This window comes from Nycticebus coucang, chromosome 8 (genome assembly GCF_027406575.1).
Source record: "Nycticebus coucang isolate mNycCou1 chromosome 8, mNycCou1.pri, whole genome shotgun sequence".
NCBI lineage: Eukaryota > Metazoa > Chordata > Mammalia > Primates > Lorisidae > Nycticebus > Nycticebus coucang.
Window position 1 is genome coordinate 94542394 of NC_069787.1, and position 15398 is coordinate 94557791.

A 15398-nucleotide genomic window follows, 5' to 3' on the forward strand; every position below is an offset into this window, starting at 1 on the left:
AACTGAGACTATCTCTACAAAAAAAAAATAAAAAAGATTCTCTTATGTTGCCCTTTCATAGCCACTCCCCTCACGCCCTGACGCCTTTCTTAAACTGGCAACCACTTATCTATTTCTGTAATTTTGTCATGTCAAGAATATGAAAATGAAATCATATAGCATGTAAACTTTTGGAATTGGCATTTTTTTTTTTTTTACTTGGATGAATTTCCAAGCAATCATGCTACGTTGAGTGTCTCAATAATTCATTCATTTTTATCATTCCCTAGTATTCCATGGTATGCATGTAAGGCAATTTGTTTAATCATTCACCAATTGAAGGATATTTGAGTTACACCATTTCTTGAACAGGCAAATTTTTCTTCATTGAATTGCTTTTGCAACATTGTCAAAAATCAGTTGGACATGTTTGTATGGGTCTATTTCTGGATTCTGTTCCATTGAGCTATATATTTGTACCTCCACCAATAGTATCTTCCTACTGTATCTGTATAATGATACTTGATATTGGGTAAAATCATTCCTTTTTATTGTATTTCAAAATTTCTTTGGCTGTTTACCTCCACTGCCTTTCTATACATGTAAGTTTTAGAATAATCTTACCTATGTTTACAAAAGAAATCTTTCTGGGATATTGATATGAATTGTATTACACTTTATATTAGTTTTCTAGGGCTGCTGTGAAAAAGAAAAGTTTGCCACAAACCTCATGGCTTAAAATACATATTTATTCCCTCACAGTTCTAGAAACTAGAAATCTAAAATCAAGGTTTTGGGCTGAGCACATTGGCTCACACTTGTAATCCTAGCACTGTATGAGGCTCAGGTGGGTGGATCTCATGAGTTAGAGCAAGAGTGAGACCACATCTCTACTAAAATTCAAAAACCTAGCCAGGCATTGTGATAGGGACCTATAGCCCTAGCTACTAAGGAGGCTGAGGCAGTGGGATCGCCTGAACTCGAGAGTTTGAGGTTGCTGTGAGCTATAATACCATAGCATTCTACTGAGGGTAACAAAGCGAGACTGTCTCAAAAAAAAAGAAAAGAAAGGAAGGATGAAAAGAAAGAAAGAAATCAAGGTTTTGGCAAAGGCCAAAAGTTGTTGAACCTCCTTCTGTAAGCTCTGGGGGAGAATCCATTTCCCTGCGTCTTTTAGCCTCTGGTGGCTGCTGACATGCCTTGAGTTGTCACTGCATTACCACAAGCTCTGCCTCAGCTTTTACATTCTGTTCTCTTCCTGTCTCATAATTTTCTTTGCTCTGCAGTCTACTTTATCTAACATGAAAATAGCCACTCTTGCTTTCATTTAATTAATGTTTGTCATTAATTAAAAGGACATCTTTTTGTGTCCTTTTATTTTAAGCCTATCTTTGTTGGATAATTCTATCATTTCTATCATCTTGGTTTTGTCATCTATTGTCTTTTTTTATTTTATTTTTTTTATTAAATCATAGCTGTGTACATTGATAATCTATTGTCTTTTCTTCCATTAAATTTGAAATCTTTATGCTTCTTGGTATGATGGGTTCTTTATTTATTTATTTTTTTGTAGAGACAGAGTCTCACTTTATGGCCTTCGGTAGAGTGCCATGGCATCACACAGCTCACAGCAACCTCCAACTCCTGGGCTTAAGCGATTCTCTTGCCTCAGCCTCCCCAGTAGCTGGGACTACAGGCACCCACCACAACGCCTGGCTATTTTTTTTTGGTTGCAGTTCAGCCAGGGCCGGGTTTGAACCCGCCACCCTTGGTATATGGGGCTGGCGCCTTACCAACTGAGCCACAGGTGCCGCCCGTTGGGTTATTTTTTGATACCTGGACATTTTTGTGTTTTGTCCTGAAACTGCATTTGTTTCAGCCATCTTTTTCTGAGATTGCTCTGCCAAGGAAAGACTGGGGAAGTTTTATTGCCAAGTGAAGGTAGAAGTCAAGGTTTTCTACTTAGCCTTTGTTCACAGCTGAGGGAAGGGGGTTAGTCCTTGTTACTGCTGGGCAGTGGTGAAAGTTCTGACCCTCTCTGCTAGTCTTTCTCTGATAGCATCCCGGCAAAGAGAAGGAGAGCTGCTTGTTACTTTTGGGTGGGCATGGAAATCAGAGCTGCTCATCTGGTTTCCACTGACTAGGTCTAGAACAGTGGTTCTCAACCTGTGGGTTGCAACCTCTTTTTCCCATTTGTAACAACAATGCAATTAGGATGGTTGAGAACCGCTGGTCTAGAAGAAGAGCAGCACATCATTACAGGCTGGTAGGAATTAAAGTCTAGCTCCTCTGCTGAGCTTGGTGGCTTATGCCTGTAATCCCAACACTCTGTGAGGCTGTGGTGGGCGGATGGCCTGAGCTCAAGAGTTCAAGACCAGCCTGAGTTAGAGTGAGACTCCCGTCTCTAAAAATAGCCAGGCGTTGTGGTGGGTGCCTGTAGTCCTAGATACTTGGGAGGCTGAGGCAAGACACACGTAAGCCCAAGAGTCTGAGGTTGCCGTAAGCTATGAAGCCAGGGCTCTCTACCGAGGGTAACAAAGTGAAACTCTGTCTCAAAAAAAAAAAGTCTAGTTCCTCCATACTAGGTTTCCTCTGACACTACTTTAGTGGGAATATTTGGGGTACCTGTTATAGCCTTGTAAGGGTGGAAGTCTAGGCTCCTTGTTTGGCCTTTACTGGTGTGGGTGGGGTTGAGGTTGTGTTTTGTGGTGTTTGGAGTAGATGTTTTACTGTCTTAAAGGTTTCTCTCCTGCTAAGCTGTCCCTTTCCTGTTCTTTTGGCTAGAGAGAGACTGCTTTGGGGGAACTTGTTTTTAATCGTATTTGTTGGGATTTCCAGTTTGTCAGCTTTTTCGGCTCCAGTATGAAGCAAAAAGAAATCTCAGGGAACTCACCACTTTGTCACTCCTTGCGTTCTGGGGTTCCTAGTTCATCTGTTACCTTTTCTTTTTTAGAATCTTCTTCTGTTTACATATAATATCTAGGATTTTTAATTGTGTTTAATGGCAACAATAACAGAAAATATCTATTTCTGGAAATAGAAGTTCAGTTGTCTTGTTTTTAATGCTTTATGTTTTGTTTTGTTTTGAGACAGAGTCTCAAGCTATTGCCTGGGTAGAGTGCTGTGGCGTCACAGCTCACAGCAACCTCAAACTCTTGGGCTTAAGCGATTCTCTTGCCTCAGCCTCCCGAGTAGCTGGGACTACAGGTGCTCGCCACAATGCCCGGCTATTTTTTGGTTGTAGTTGTCATTGTTTGGGCCCCAGGCTGGATTTGAACCTGCCAGCTCTGGTGTATGTAGCCGCTTGAGCTACAGGTGCTGTGCCTTATGCTTTGTGGGTTTTTTTTTTTTTTTTTTTTTTTTGAGACAGAGCCTCAAGCTGTCACACTGGGTAGAGTGCCATAGCACTACAGCTCACAGCAACCTCCAACTCGCGGGCTCAAGTGATTCTCTTGCCTCCGCCTTCCAAGTAGCTGGGATTACAAGAGCCTGTCACAACGCCCGGCTGTTTTTTGGTTGCAGCCGTCATTGTTGTTTGGCAGGCTCGGGCTGGATTTGAACCCGCCAGCTCAGGTATACGTGGCTGGCACCTTAGCCGCTTGAGCCACAGGGGCCGAGCCTGCTTTGTGTTTTTTTAATATCTTTTTAAATGAAGTCCTTATTCTGACATTGTACTATAGTGTCTTCTAAAAATTTTAAAGTTCTACTTACTTTTTTTTTTTTTGTTTTTTGTTTTTTTTGTTGAGACAGAGTCCCACCCTATGCCCCTGAGCAGTGTGCAGTGGGTGTGGTAGCTCACTGCAACCTCAGATTCAGGCTGCAGCCTTCCTGCTGCTTCAGCCTCCAGAAGCTGCTGGGATTATAGGTGCTCACCGTGGTTCCTGGCTGGGTTTTTCCATTTTTGTCATGAGTGGGGTCTCACTGTCACTCAGGTGAGTCTCAAACTCCTGAGGCAATTCTCCCTCCTCAGCCTCCCACAATGCTGGGATTACAGGCGTGAGCCACCGCGCCCCACTTTTTATTTTTTTATTTTTTTTTGCAGTTTTTGGCCGGGGCTGGGTTTGAACTTGCCACCTCCGGCATATGGGGCTGGCGCCCTACTCCTTTGAGCCACAGGTGCTGCCCTAAAGTTCTACTTTCTTTTCTTTTTTTCTTTTTCCTTCTTTCCCCCACCCCAAAGTTCTACTTTTTATATTTGTATATCTAATTCACTATGGTTTATTTTGTTTGTGACAGAGAAGTGAGGGAAAATCCAGATTGTATCTGTTTTCTTCATAGATGGCCATTTGCTCCTGCACCTTTGCAAGCTGGTTTTGGGCTTTTATTCAGGTTCCAGTCTATTGTCTACTCTGCTCCCATGTGATACTGGCTTAGAAACAATAGTTTTATGCTAAGTTTTTATGTTTGGTAGGACAAGACTCCCAACCTTGTTTTACTTTCTTGGGTTTTGGTTCTGTCTCATGAATTTTAGTTCAAAAACAGAATAAAAGACCGGGCACAGTGGCTTACACCTGTAATCCCAGCACTCTGGGAGGCTGAGGCTGGTGGATTGCCTCAGCTCACAGGTTCAAGACCAGCCTGAGCAAGAGCCAGACCCTATCTCTAAAAAATAGCCAAGCATTGTGGCTGGCGCCTGTAGTCCAGCTTACTCAGGAGGCTGAGACAAGAGAATTGCTTGAGCCCAAAAGTTTGAGGTTGCCATGAGCTGTGATGCTACAGCACTCTACCTAGGGCTACAAGTGAGACTGTGTCTCAAAAAAACAAAAACAAAAGAAATAATAAAAATAAGGAATAGTAAAACCAGAAAAAAAAAGAACCAGTGGAATAGACAGCAATGATGTTATTAGAGTATTCTGCCTATTTCATGGGCTTTGTTTTCCTTAGCAGTTTTGGGTTTATTTACTTTGCGTTACCCAGGTCAAATGATGTCATGTGGCCCCTTAATGGCATGGGCTCAGGGCAGGGCCCTTAATCTTTTTCTAGAATGAGGAATTGCTCATCATGGCCATGGTCATCTGTGGGACAACCACTAATGTTCACAATAGAATCCTTATTATCTCAGATGTTCCATAAGGCATCTGTGTGGGTGCCATCCTAGAATAGGTGTCCTGAGCTGCCTAAAGCTGGTGGAGGAGTGGAGGAAAATATGCAGATTTCTAGTCACTTTATTGGGGATGGGGATCAAGAAAAGACAAATAAGTTCTTTTTTTTTTTTTGGAGACAGAGTTGGTTTTTTTTTTTTTTTTTGCAATTAAAATGGCTTTACTCCACCTGGGTGCAGGTGGGGTGAGATTTCCAACAGGGAAGAAATCCACACGTGGATAATGGTGAATGGGGGTGGAGGGTGTGGGGGGTTTAAAGGTCAGGAAGGTGGGGGTTGGGACATTCTCTTTTCTGTTCTGGGTTGGACATCTGTTGTAAGGATGGGGGTTGGCCCATTTACCTTTCCCAGAGTGGGACATGCAGTGGGATAGGGTCGGGGGTAGGGGGTTGACCCATTCACCCTTCTTGGGTGGGACATTTGGTGGGAGAGGGGAGGGGTTTGATTCTTTTAGGCGGGTCCACCCTGTTTGGGTGGGGTTTGCCCTATCATTCCAGTCTTTTTGTCTATTATAAGGAGGAAGGATGATGGGCATGGTATGTCTTTGACTACTTCCTTGGGGGTAGGGGGAGAGGAATGGGGTAAGGAGTGGTGTCTGTAGGAAGTCTTTGGCTTTTTCAGTCTGAGCTGGTTGGTATCAAGTAAGGTGAGGATATGAGGAGTTGTTTTCAGGTGACTGGTTAATAAATTGAGACATGAGGCAAAGGTTCAAAACATTGAAGACATGAGGCCAGTGGGTTCAAAACATTACATGAGGCGAAGGTTCAAAACATTCAAGACATGAGGCCAGTGGGTTCAAAACATTACAACTTTACAACTAGATAAAGTTTAGCTAGGGTTGGAGAGGTTTCCCGTTTTATTTCATCTCACTGGAAGAACGGTCCATTTAGCTGGGTCCAATGGGCTATACTTCAGCCCCCCAAGGGGCTTCTCTCCATCCTGGGTTTGGCACCAAATGAAAGATTATGGAGCCAAAGATGAAAGTTTATTCCGAGGAGTGAGATGAAAGGAAAACAGAGGCCTAGTTTGTGCAATTAAAATGGCTTTATTCCACCTGGGTACAGGTAGAGTGAGATTTCCAACTGGGAACAAATCCACTGAGACAGAGTCTTGCTCTGTTGCCCAGGGTAGAGTACAGTGGCATCATCATAGCTTATTGCAACCTCAAGCTCATGGACTCAAGCAATCCTCCTGCCTCAGTCTCCTGAGTATCTGGGACTACAAGTACATGCCGCTACACTCATCTAATTTTTCTATTTTTTGTACTGATAGGGTCATTCTATGTTGCTGAGGCAGGTCTCAAACTCCTGAGCTCAAGGAATCTTGCCTTGGCCTCCCAGCGTTCTACAATTTCAGATGTGAGCCATCATTGCCTGGCCCTCCAAATAAGTTTTGTATTGGCACATGATTTGCAAATATGTATTTAATAAATTAGTCCTATGATTAGTGTTTGGGTGTGAAGAGTGGGCACTTACTGCATTTCTCTGTGTGGACAGTTCTTTTGTTTTTTTCAAAGTTGTTTTGTTTGTTTTGAGACAGAGTTTCACTGTTACCCTGCATAGAGTGCCGTCCTCCCAGTTAGCTGGGACTACAGGCCCCTGCGACAATGCCTAGCTAGTTTTTCTATTTTTAGTAGAGACAGGGTCCGCTCTTGTTTGGCCTCAAACTACTGAGCTCAAGCAATCCACCAGACTTGGCCTCCCAGGGTGCTAGGATTATAGGAATGAGCCACCATGCCTCATCTGTTTTTTTCTTGAGACAGTCTCAAGAGTCTCTTGCCCAGAATGCTGTGGTGTCACCCTACCTCACAGCAACCTCAAACTTTGGTTTCAAGATATCCTCCTGCCTTAGCCTCCCAGGTAGCTGGTACTATAGGTACCCACCACAATACCTGGCTAATTTTTCTGTTTTTTGTAGAGACCAGGTTTTGATCTTACCCAGCCTGGTGTTGAACTTCTAAGCTCAAGAGACCCTCCCTCCTCAGCCTCCCAGAATGCTAGGATTATAGTTGTGAGCCACTATGCCTAGCCTGTTTTTGTTTTTGAGGTAGAGTCTCACTCTGTTGCCTGAGCTAGATGGAGTATATTAGTGTCATAGTAGTTTGCTGTAACCTCCAACTCCAGGGTTCAAGTGATCCTCCTGCTTAAGCCTCCGAAGTGGCTCCTCTTTCTCAGGCTGGTCTTAAACTCTTGAGCTCAAAGGATCCTCCCACCTCGGCCTTCCAGAGTATTAGCATTATAGGCATATTGCACAGCATGGCCTCAAAAGTATTTTTTAAGCCTTATTGTTAGATTTGCTTCAGGGTTGTCTCTCTCTCTATATATATATTTTTTCTCCCTTGAATTATTTCGAAGTGAGTTGCAGAGTGTTTGACACTTTATCCTTAAATACTTCAAATACAGCGTTGCGAATGGTCCTTTGTAAAGCCACACTTCTATGCTGCCACCTAAGAAAATAAACAGTAAATCTGATCTTTTGCCTGCATACAAATTCCTCACTCATCCCATGTGAAGTAAATCCAGGATCCAGTCAAGATACACAAATTAGCCGGGTGGGGTGGCTCACACCTGTAATCTCAGCACTTGGGAGGCCGAGGCAGGTGGATTGCCTGAGCTCACAGGTTCAAGACCAGCCTGAACTAGAGTGAGACCGTGTCTCTAAAAAATAGCCTGGCATTGTGGTGGGTGCCTGTAGTCCCAGCTACTTGGGAGGCTGAGGCAAGGGGATTAGTTGAACCCGTGAGTTTTTTTTTTTTAGAGACAGAGTCTTACTTTGTTGCCCTCAGTAGAGTGCTGTGGTGTCACAGCTCACAGCAACCTCCAGCTCTTGGGCTTAGGCAATTCTCTTGCCTAGCCTCCTGAGTAGCTGGGACTACAGGTGCCCACCACAACGTGTGGGTATTTTTTGTTGCAGTTTGGCCGGGGCCGGGTTTGAACCCGCCACCCTTGGTATATGGGGCCGGCGCCCTACCCACTGAGCCACAGGCACCTCCCTGAACTCAAGAGTTTGAAGTTGCTATGAGCTGTGATAAGTTGGGCGGCGCCTGTGGCTCAAGGAGTAGGGCGCTGGTCCTATATGCCGGAGGTGGCGGGTTCAAACCCAGCCCTGGCCAAAAACCACACACACACACAAAAAAGAATGACTAAGTTTGACTCTGTCTCAAAAAAAGATGCAGGTATTAAATTTTGTCCTGGTCTATTTAGAACAGTCACCTTGTATCTAGGGATCTCAGCATTTAGAGAGATCAGGCCAGTTGTCTTGTATAGGGTCCCACATTCTAGATTTATTTCTTTTCATGGCCCCCATTATTTCCTGCAAATTGAAAGTAGATCAAGAGCAGTGATGCCAGGCAGCGCCTGTGGCTCAAAGGAGTAGGGCACCAGCCCCATTTGTCGAAGGTGGTGGGTTCAAACCTAGTCCCAGCCAAAAACTGCAAAAAAAAAAGAGCAGTGATGCCCAACAGGTATATAATACATAAATGTCATTTCAGTTTTTCCTTGTAGCCATGTGGGGTGGGCGGCGGGAAGCAGATGAAATTAATTTCAGTAATATCTTTATTTAATAGATTTCTTTATTGTTTACAATTTATTTAATTAATATATTTAATACATTTGATTATATCTAAAATACTATCATTTTAATATGCAATTAATATTTATACAAAATTTTCAAGATCCGGTGTATATTTTACTTTTTTTTTTTTTTTAAGAGACATAGAGTCTTGTTCTTTTACTCAGGCTGGAGTGCAATGATATGATCATAACTTCATTGTAACCTTCTGGCCTCAAGCAGTTGTCTCACCGTGGCCTACAAAAAGTGATTAAATGGATTTATAGGTGTGAGCCACCATACCCATGTATTTTACATTGAATAAACCAGCCACATTTCCAGTACTAGAGAGCATGGGGAGAAAAACTTGAACCAACTCAGTATCAGCGTTTTTGGTAGGAACACTTGGGGGGTAGTGCATAACTTTAAACCATGGGGATTGCTCAAGTCTGAATCTGCTCTTCCTCTTTTTCAGGCTCTGAGTGCTCTAGAATGGAGCAGGTGTGCAGAGGGTGAGGACCCAGCTCTGGGACCAAGTCATTTGCTTCCTTACTTAGCAAGACTATCAGCTTGAGCAAACTCGGACCTGGGATGAGGATGTCTGTGGCCCTCTTGCTGCTGCTCCCTCTATGGGGGAGGACCTTATTCCTTCTGTTCTCCGTGGCTGTGGCTCAGTCTCGCTGGCCCAGTGAACCATCAGAGGCCATCAGGGACTGGGAGAACCACCTCGAGGCATCCATGCACTCAGTGCTCTCAGACCTCCATGCGGCTGTTCCCACAGTGGTTGGCATTCCTGATGGCACAGCTGTTGTTGGGCGCTCATTTCGAGTGACCATTCCAACAGATTTAATTGCCTCCAATGGAGAAGTCATCAAGGTGAGAGGATATAAAGCATAAAAGAGGGAGAATTCTCATCTTCCAACTTAGTTTTGATGTCTTTTCCTTCTCAGTTTTAAACTCTAGCAATTCTGAGCTCAATTCTTCCAGTACCTGGTAAGTGCCTGGGAGGAGAGGGATAGCCACTGATATTCACAAGATTTCCATGTATCTCAGAATAGCATCCTATACTTTATTCTTGCTCCCATTCTGAGGGTGTCACCATGAAAAAGTCTTTGCTTTGTCTTTTGGAAAATCTCCTGGTCACTGATTTAGAGATTGGTGGAAGGGACTGTCATGTGTATAGCAAAAGGTTTCATGAACGATGGAGTTAAACTCAAGAAATACAGAACTTTTGTGGTTTGAACATATTCTTTAAAATAAGATGTAAATAAATACAGGAGTTCCACTGTAATTTGGTTATTCATGTTTACTGATATATTAAGTCACTTAAGAATCAAATTAGTACCTAAACTTTAGCTTTGTTCCATATCCTTTTGGGGAAGCAATCCAGAGAACAAAGGGATCTGTGTATAGAAAAGTGTTTTTGGATGACTCAGGGTGAAATCAGGTAAAACAGGAAGCTTTGGTGTGAAGAAGCAACATCCCTGTGAGGTTGTGGAACCTTGGACTTCCCCTAGAATTCTGGGTGGGATGCACCCCTCAATTTAACTTTTCCGAAGATGGAAAATGGTGGCAGCACCCAGTTAGGGTAAGGGGCCTCTTTCAAAGCGTTTCAGGATATGGTACATGTGTAGCTCAGGAGATTGTGGACCGTGCTATCATAGAGATCAAAGGTCATCTGCTGGAGGCCTTAGAAAAGGTGGGAGGATTATCTGTAGGAAGTTTTCTGTAACCTGGAAGGACTGTTTCAACAGAACCAAAAACTCAAGGGGAATTTTCTTCTTTACTTAATAAATGTCCAGATCCACCAGAGCCAGAGAAAGACTAAGAAGTCCTATTTGCTTAAGAACAGTTAGACCTGGCTTGGTGCCTGTAGCACAGTGGTTACGGCACCAGACACATACACCGAGGGTGGCCTGTTTGAACACGTGTTGTGGCGGGTGCCTGTAGTCCCAGCTATTGGGGAGGCTGTTGAGCTGTGACACCATGGCACTCTACCAAGGGCAATATAGTGAGACTCTGTCTCCAGAAAAAAAAAAAAAAAAAAAAAAGAGAATATTTAGACCTGTTGGAGGTAGAGGATGTCTAACACATACTATTCTATTTTTTTTTTTTTTTGTAGAGACAGAGTCTCACCCTATGGCCCTTGGTAGAGTGCCATGGCATCACACAGCTCACAGCAACCTCCAACTCCTGGGCTTCAGTGATTCTCTTGCCTCAGCCTCCCGAGTAGCTGGGACTACAGGCGCCCGCTACAACGCTCAGCTATTTTTTTTTTTTTTTGGTTGCAGTTCAGCCGGGGCTGGGTTTGAACCCGCCACCCTGGGTATACGGGCTGGCGCCTTACCTACTGAGCCACAGGTGCCGCCCACTATTCTATTCTTTACTTAAATGAGTGTTTATTCCCTGAGGTAGAGAAAGACTTACTGTGGATACTGAAACTGAAATGTGAATTTTGTGTGATTTTCTTTTTTTTTTTTTTAAGAGACAGTGTCACTTTGTCACTCTCGGTAGAGTGCTGTGGCAGCACAGCTCTCAGCAACCTCCAGCTCTTGGGCTTAGGTGATTATTTTGCCTCAGCCTCCCAAGTAGCTGGGACTACAGGCGCCCACCACAACACCTGGCTGTTTTTTGTTGTAGTTTGACCAGGGCCAGGTTTGAACCCACCACTCTCGGTATATGGGGCTGGTGCCCTACTCACTGAGCCAGCACTGCTCAATTTCGTATAATTTTTACATGTCAAAAAAAGTGAAACTCTGTCTCTGAAAAAAGAAAATACTGTTCTTTTGGCAGCGCAGTGGCTCACGTCTATAATCCTAGCACTCTGGGAGGCTGAGGTGGGCGGATTGCCTGAGTTCATAGGTTTGAGACTAGCCTGAGCCAGAGCGAGACCCTGCCTCTACAAATAGCTGGGTGTTGTGGCAAGTGCCTGAAGTCCCATCTACTTGGGAGGCTGAGGTAAAAGGATCTCTTGAGTTTAAGAGTTTGAAGTTGCTGTGGCTATGATGCCATGATACTTTCCTGAGGGTGACAAAGTGAACCTCTGTCTCGAAAGAGAGAAATACTATTCTTCTATCATTTTTTCAGTTACTTGAAAATACAAAATTAGGTAGTGGGCCAGATTTGGCTCACCGGGATGGTTCGTTGACTCCTGCCCTATAGCATTCTTTCCCTAGAAGTATGGCTTAGATGGTAAAAATACTGTAAGATCTGGGCGGCGCCTGTGGCTCAGTTGGTGGGGCGCCAGCCCCATATACCGAGGGTGGTGGGTTCAGGCCCGGCCCCGGCCAAACTGCAACTAAAAAAATAGCCGGGTGTTGTGGCGGGCGCCTGTAGTCCCAGCTACTCAGGAGGCTGAGGCAAGAGAATCACTTAAGCCCAGGAGTTGGAGGTTGCTGTGAGCTGTGAGAGGCCACGGCATTCTACCGAGGGCCATAAAGTGAGACTCTGTCTCTACAAAAAAAAAAAAAAAAAAAAAATACTGTAAGATCTATACTTTGTCATGGTAGTTAATGGTAGTTTTTGTATCTTCTTTATTGATGTGTGTTTTTTGTTGTTGTTTTTTTTTCCCCCAGTCTCACTATGTCACTCTTGGTAGAGTGCTGTGGTCTCACAACTCACAGCAACCTCAAACTCTTGACCTTAAGCGATTCTCTTGCCCTAAGCCTCCTAGGTAGCTGGGACTATAGGTACCCGCCATAATGCCCAGGCTGTTTTTATTGTAGTTGTCATTGTTTAGCTGGCCTGGGCCCAGTTCAAACCCGGCTCCCTCAGTGTGCTTGGCTGGCTCTGTAACCACTGTGCTACAGGCGCCAAGCTTCTATTGATGTGTTTAAACCTCCAAACTTAGTGATTGAAAACAACCAGCTTGTCTTGCTCAAAATTTTGTGGTCAGGAATTCAGGGGTTCAAGACTTGTCAGGGAATCTTTTTTTTTTTTTTTTTTGAGACAAAGCCTCACTTTGTCGCCTTGGGTAGAGTAGAGTGTCATGGTGTCATAGCTTATAGCAATCTCAAACTCTTAGGCTTAAGTGATACTCTTGCCTCAGGTGTGTGCCTGTACTCCCAACTACCACAATGCCCAGCTATTTTTAGAGATGGGGTCTCTTGTTCAGGCTGGTCTCAAATTCCTGAGCTTAGGCAGTCTACCCACCTCAGCCTCCCAGAGTGCTAATTGTCTGGGAATCTTATCTCTGTTTCACATGGCATTAGCTAGAGTGGCTCATACAGGGCTGGATCAACTTCCAAGGGGGCTCATTCATGGTTGACAAGTTGATGCTGCATGTTGACCAGAGCTTAGCTGGGGCTGTTGGTCAAGGTCCTTGGTTCCTCTCCATGGGCTGGGTAGTTAGTGTCCTTATCGCACAACAGCTAGGTTTTGAGATTTCTAAGAAACAGGAAAGGAAACTGTCAGTGTCTTAAGGCCTAGGTTTGAAAACTTGCATAGTAATACTTCCACTGAACTCTATTGGTTGAAGCACATGTAGGCTCTGGTGCATCCTTAACAGCTTTGACCTATGAACCCTAAGCACCTATGACCTCTTTGACCCATGAACCCTAAGCACCTAGATTGGAAATAGCCATAAATTCTATGCTACTCTTCCCTTGGAGAGGTAAGTATGTCTTTGTCCCTCCTCCTTGAATCTGGGTGGACCTACATTTTACCTGTACCCTATTTGTGCTCCCTTCCTTTTCCTGTGGGCTTCCTTCTTTTTAGGTCATGGCTTGTTTTCAGGGTGGCTTTGTGATCTCAGGGACAGCCATACTTCTAAAGATCTTGGCCATGTATCAGCTCACTTCCACAGAGCTCTTTCTAGTTTACGGAGCCTTTGTTTAAGGTTTCCTTGCAATCTTCATAGTACCTTAGCAAGCCAAATGTTAGTCTGACCATTAAATAAAGAGTGGCAATTCTTTTTTTTGTAGAGACAGAGTCTCACTTTATGGCCCTTGGTAGAGTGCCGTGGCATCACACAGCTCATAGCAACCTCCAGCTCCTGGGCTTAAGCGATTCTCTTGCCCCAGCCTCCCGAGTAGCTGGGACTACAGGCGCCTGCCACAGCACCTGGCTGTTTTTTTTTGTTGTTGTGGCACTTTGGCCGGGGCTGGGTTTGAACCCGCCACCCTCGGCATATGGGGCCGGTGCCCTACTCACTGAGCCACAGGCGCTGCCCAAGAGTGGAAGTTCTATAGAGTATATGTCTTCAGATTTGATCCTGTGAATATCCAAATTCTGCATTGGTTACCTTTGTTGAAGTGGCCATTGGAATGTTTTACATGGATTAATCTTTATCAGAAATGCCTTGAACTGATACAGCGAGCAGATACTTGCTGTGTCTGGCAAAGAGAAAGTTAACAGGCTTATTCATGAGGGAGTAAAAGAGATTTTTCTTGGGAAACAGGATTTTATCTGAGCATATTTATGTGTGGAAAGCAGGTCATTTAGTAACTGAGGAGCCTATAGAAAAAGATGTGTAACTCTTCATCTCAGTCTTAACTATCAGGGTTGTGTGGCTTGGGAGCTAGAAAGTCAGAAAACCTTAACTTTGTTCCTAGGGCTTTGGTTTCCCCATCTGTAAAACAAGATTGCAAAAGTGTTCTGTTAAAGGTTTTTTTTTTTTTTCCCCCTTTTGTGAAAAAGAAAGCTTGCCTTAGCTTCCTAAGAAACTGGGACTATAGACACGTGCTACCACACTGAACTAATTTTTTAAAATGTTTTGTAGTTATGGATCTTGCTTTGTTGTTTAGGCTGGTCTTGAATTCCTGGCTTTAAGCTCTCCTCTTGGCTTCCTAAAGTGCTAGGATTACATGTGTGAGCTACCATACCTGGCCTAAAGGAGTTATTTTTTTTTTCTTATTATTACACTAATGATGCTTAAGTGTGCATTATAGAAAATATAGAGGGGAAAAGAAAATTTCTTGTGGTTTCTACCACTCAGAGTAAAGTCCTTCATCATTTTCTTTGCTTATTAAGAGGTATCCTTGCCATACAAACAGAGAGACATCTTTACAGACCTGGGATCATACTAGACATAATTTTTTTTTTTTTTTTGTACAGACAAGAGTCTCACTTTATGGCCCTCAGTAGAGTGCCGTGGCCTCGCACAGCTCACAGCAACCTCCAACTCCTGGGCTTAAGGCGATTCTCTTGCCTCAGCCTCCCAAGTAGCTGGGACTACAGGCACCCGCCACAACGCCCGGCTATTTTTTGGTTGCAGTTTGGCCGGGGCCGGGTTTGAACCCGCCACCCTCGGTATATGGGGACGGCGCCTTACCGACTGAGCCATAGGCGCCGCCCTAGACATAATTTTTTAACCTTTATTCATTCACTGTTAACTTGAGGTTTTTTCCTATAGTCATTACACTTTCTTTGGTAATGTAACTTAATAGCTGCCAAATGTTCTTATGTGAGGAATATTTCAGATATTGGTCCCAAGTATGCATATTGGGGTAACTCAAATCATATCCAGGGCCTATCACTACTGCCTTGATTCAGTCTACTGCTTCCTCAGTCTCTTCCTAAGCCCCTCTGCCTTCCTTCTTTTTTTATCCTTTCCTTTTTTTTTTTTTTTGAGACAGAGTCTCATTCTGTTAAAACAGGTTGGTGCTGTGCTGTTAGCCTAGCTTACAGAAACCTCCTGCAACAAACTCCCAGGTTCATGTGATAACTCCTATTCTCCTGCCTCAGCCTCTCAAATAGCTGGAATTATAGGCACCCACCATAACACCCAGCTAATTTTTCTGTTTTTAGTAGAGAGGGGATCTCTCTGGTT

At 43.9% G+C, this 15398-nt stretch overlaps 1 protein-coding gene across 4 annotated transcripts in view; it reads left to right on the forward strand.

Annotated features, from left to right (window-relative positions):
• DAG1 (dystroglycan 1) overlaps positions 1-15398 on the forward strand; it is an 84661-nt gene that overhangs the window by 51944 nt on the left and 17319 nt on the right. For all 4 annotated transcript variants that reach the window (XM_053599347.1, XM_053599349.1, XM_053599348.1 and 1 more), the window contains exon 2: positions 9105-9505. In XM_053599347.1, the coding sequence (XP_053455322.1) occupies positions 9221-9505 (285 nt within the window). In that variant the 5' untranslated portion in view covers positions 9105-9220. The remainder of the gene's footprint in view (positions 1-9104; positions 9506-15398) is intronic.